The 2,738-nt window shown below is 39.5% G+C and overlaps 1 protein-coding gene across 1 annotated transcript in view; it reads left to right on the forward strand.

Annotated features, from left to right (window-relative positions):
* The window catches only part of mblac1 (metallo-beta-lactamase domain containing 1), a 7,682-nt gene extending 6,568 nt beyond the window's left edge, over positions 1-1,114 (forward strand). Inside the window, exon 2 of the mRNA XM_014026363.1 lies at positions 293-1,114. Within this exon, the coding sequence (XP_013881817.1) occupies positions 293-532 (240 nt within the window). The 3' untranslated portion in view covers positions 533-1,114. The remainder of the gene's footprint in view (positions 1-292) is intronic.
* Positions 1,115-2,738: the final 1,624 nt, after the last annotated feature.

Genomic DNA, 2,738 nt, shown 5'->3' on the forward strand with positions numbered 1-2,738 from the left:
GGCGAACACAGGCATTGAAGACCCTGTATAAATTCATTAACTTCCTGGTTTGTCGCCAGTATGGTTTCCTATCAGCTCCGGTGACATTAAACCTCGCTCAGTTCCAGAATTCTGGTGTTGTATGGTTTGATTCCTTCTACAAATCATTTTATTTAACAATGGTGGTTTTAAAATTGACTTCAGTCTATTGAATACGTATTTTCTTACACGAACTCCTGGGCCACTGTTTCTCCCCAGTATCAGCCCAAACTGATGCTTGATTTGTAACATCACTTATCCCCCTCCCCCACAGGTATCTGTCCTTCCCACCCCAGGTCACACGGGACAGGATGTCAGCGTCCAGATCAGAGGATCGTCAGCAGGCACTGTGCTCATCGCAGGGGATTTATTTGAGAGCTGGTCTGATGAGGACACCTGGAGGGATCTGAGTCTGAACCCTGCAGTTCAGGAGGTCAACCGCCAGAAGGCACTCCAGGCCKCTGATGTCATCATACCAGGACACGGACTTCCTTTCAGAGTTGTGAGGAACTAATAATACAGAGATGTGAAGGTTCTGGGAGGATTACAGTTTAATTACACTAGATAACAGTATCACCTTGAATGAGCTGGACTGTAGTTGTTCTGCCAAAAGATAAGATATTCTTCCAGAACAGCACTGATTCACACAGAGGAGTGTTCCTCACTGCTTTAACTGCACACAATAAATTTGTCAGTGTATACGTTTTTCAGCTGCCTTGTTTCTATGAGTTTTGATTTTCATATATTTGTCTGAAAAATCATTATTTTATTTATCTTGTTTTGTTGAGGGTGCAGACTACTCTTGTTAAGGCAACCAATGTCCAGCTCAGTAATGTTCAGGAGAGATTTATTTATTTTTATTATTGTATGTCCACAGATGAATATTTCAAATCTAAGGACATGCTTTTTTGATTTTTTTTTAAATACCCACAGGCACAGGAAATAACTTTTTAAAGAGTCGGGTAGTACTTTTAATTAATTTGAATCTACTTGAATTTAATTATATGTCTTATGTCTCGTTTTTAAAAGGAAGCTAACCCACTTCACTGTAATCAAATTTACCTGAGCACAAATAAAGCTGATTGGATGTTCTTTATTTTAAAAGATTTTTAACAAAACTTGCAAGCCTGTGACTCMTGCAAGGAATCTAAGAATCTGTGCAAACATTTGAAAATATTTAGGAGAGCCAGTCACAAACTATCACAGCTCAGTGAGAGACTGGCTGTACAGTCAGAAGGCTGTGGCGCTGTAATGTGTTACCACATTGCTTAGGCATGCTAAAAATAAGATTGAGTTTTTAATGACAAATGAAABGAGAAAGGTAATTACTTGTCCATGTTCAGCACAAGGGCCATGTTTTTCAATTAAAAAGTTATTTCAACTAAACAATAAAGCAATTTCAACCCCAAAAAATGATAATTTCAACCAAAAGAAAGAATGTCAACCAAACAAAAAGCTATTTAAATAAAAAAAAATCAATAAGTTTTTTCTTTGTAAAACAGAAACTTAGTTGCACTCAAAAATAAGTTTTTGACTCAGCATTAACATCCGGGGCGAGGCCTAAAGCTGGGTTCACACCGAACACGTTTTGAGCAGCAGGASCATTTGATTTACATGTGAAGTATGTGGACGTGTGTCTAGGGGCCTCACGGCGTGTCTAGCGCGGTGTGTCTTGAAGCAGTAGGTGCAGTTCGAGTGTTTTCGTACATGCGGCGCATCCAAAGCAGCTGACGCTCGAGTTCAAAAATCTGAACTTTTGCTGCTTGACGCGTCAACCAGTCAGAGAGACTCTCCTCCAGGGGTTAGTCAGAAATCAGTTGATTAAAGTTTGAAAGTGTCTGAGCAGACCCAGAAAATTCTGCTGTCTGTTAGCAACTGTTAGAAATGTCTGGGGCGACCACCGTCTACAGCTGGATCTCCATGCCACAGATGGAGAGCTTTCCCTGGTCAAAGGGCAGCGAGTCGGGTCGGTCACTTGAGCTCCATGTCCCGGGGGAGGAGAAAAACCCCCAGCAACTAGATGCATATTGTCAGTCATACAAAGGATTGATAAGTGCCTTCCAACCTACTAGGAAAGAGGAGGGACAGTCTGCACACAATGTGATAACCTCTAATAACGTCCATTACTTGAATTGACAACAACCCARTCGAAGTGGGTGCACCAGGAAATCACTTCAGTCCGCACTAATCAATAGGCAAACATCTTACAGTAGTTCGTCATTAGGCTCCGCCCCAGATGTTTATGTTCTCTGAGTTCAACCAAAATTGTAGAACATCAATCAAAGTTTGAGATTCAACCAAAGATTTCTGACATGCATAAAAAAAGGTTGTTTTGCAAAAAACTTTTTGATTGAACTAGTTTTGATTGGAATTGCTTTTTTGTTGAAATTAATTTTTTGATTGGTTGAAAGTATTTTCAAAACATTTTGTTTGATTGAAACTACTTATTTGTTTGTTTGAATAATAAGAAAACAAAATTACCTTCATATGTCTTATTTGCTCAGAGACAATAAATTCTGAATGTCTGAAATGTCTTTTAAAGCCCTGCCAAACTATACAACTTATGTCAATTGATGAACATTTCAAGTGGACAAGTGAGTTTTATACACATCAACACAACTAGTGGTTCTGTTCAAGCATTGGACTATTAATCTCTCTCTCTCTCTGTGTGTGTGTGTGTGTGTGTGTGTGTGTGTGTGTGTGTGTGTGTGTGTGTGTGT

Source organism: Austrofundulus limnaeus, unplaced genomic scaffold, assembly GCF_001266775.1.
Source record: "Austrofundulus limnaeus strain Quisiro unplaced genomic scaffold, Austrofundulus_limnaeus-1.0 Scaffold547, whole genome shotgun sequence".
In the NCBI taxonomy this organism is placed as follows: domain Eukaryota; kingdom Metazoa; phylum Chordata; class Actinopteri; order Cyprinodontiformes; family Rivulidae; genus Austrofundulus; species Austrofundulus limnaeus.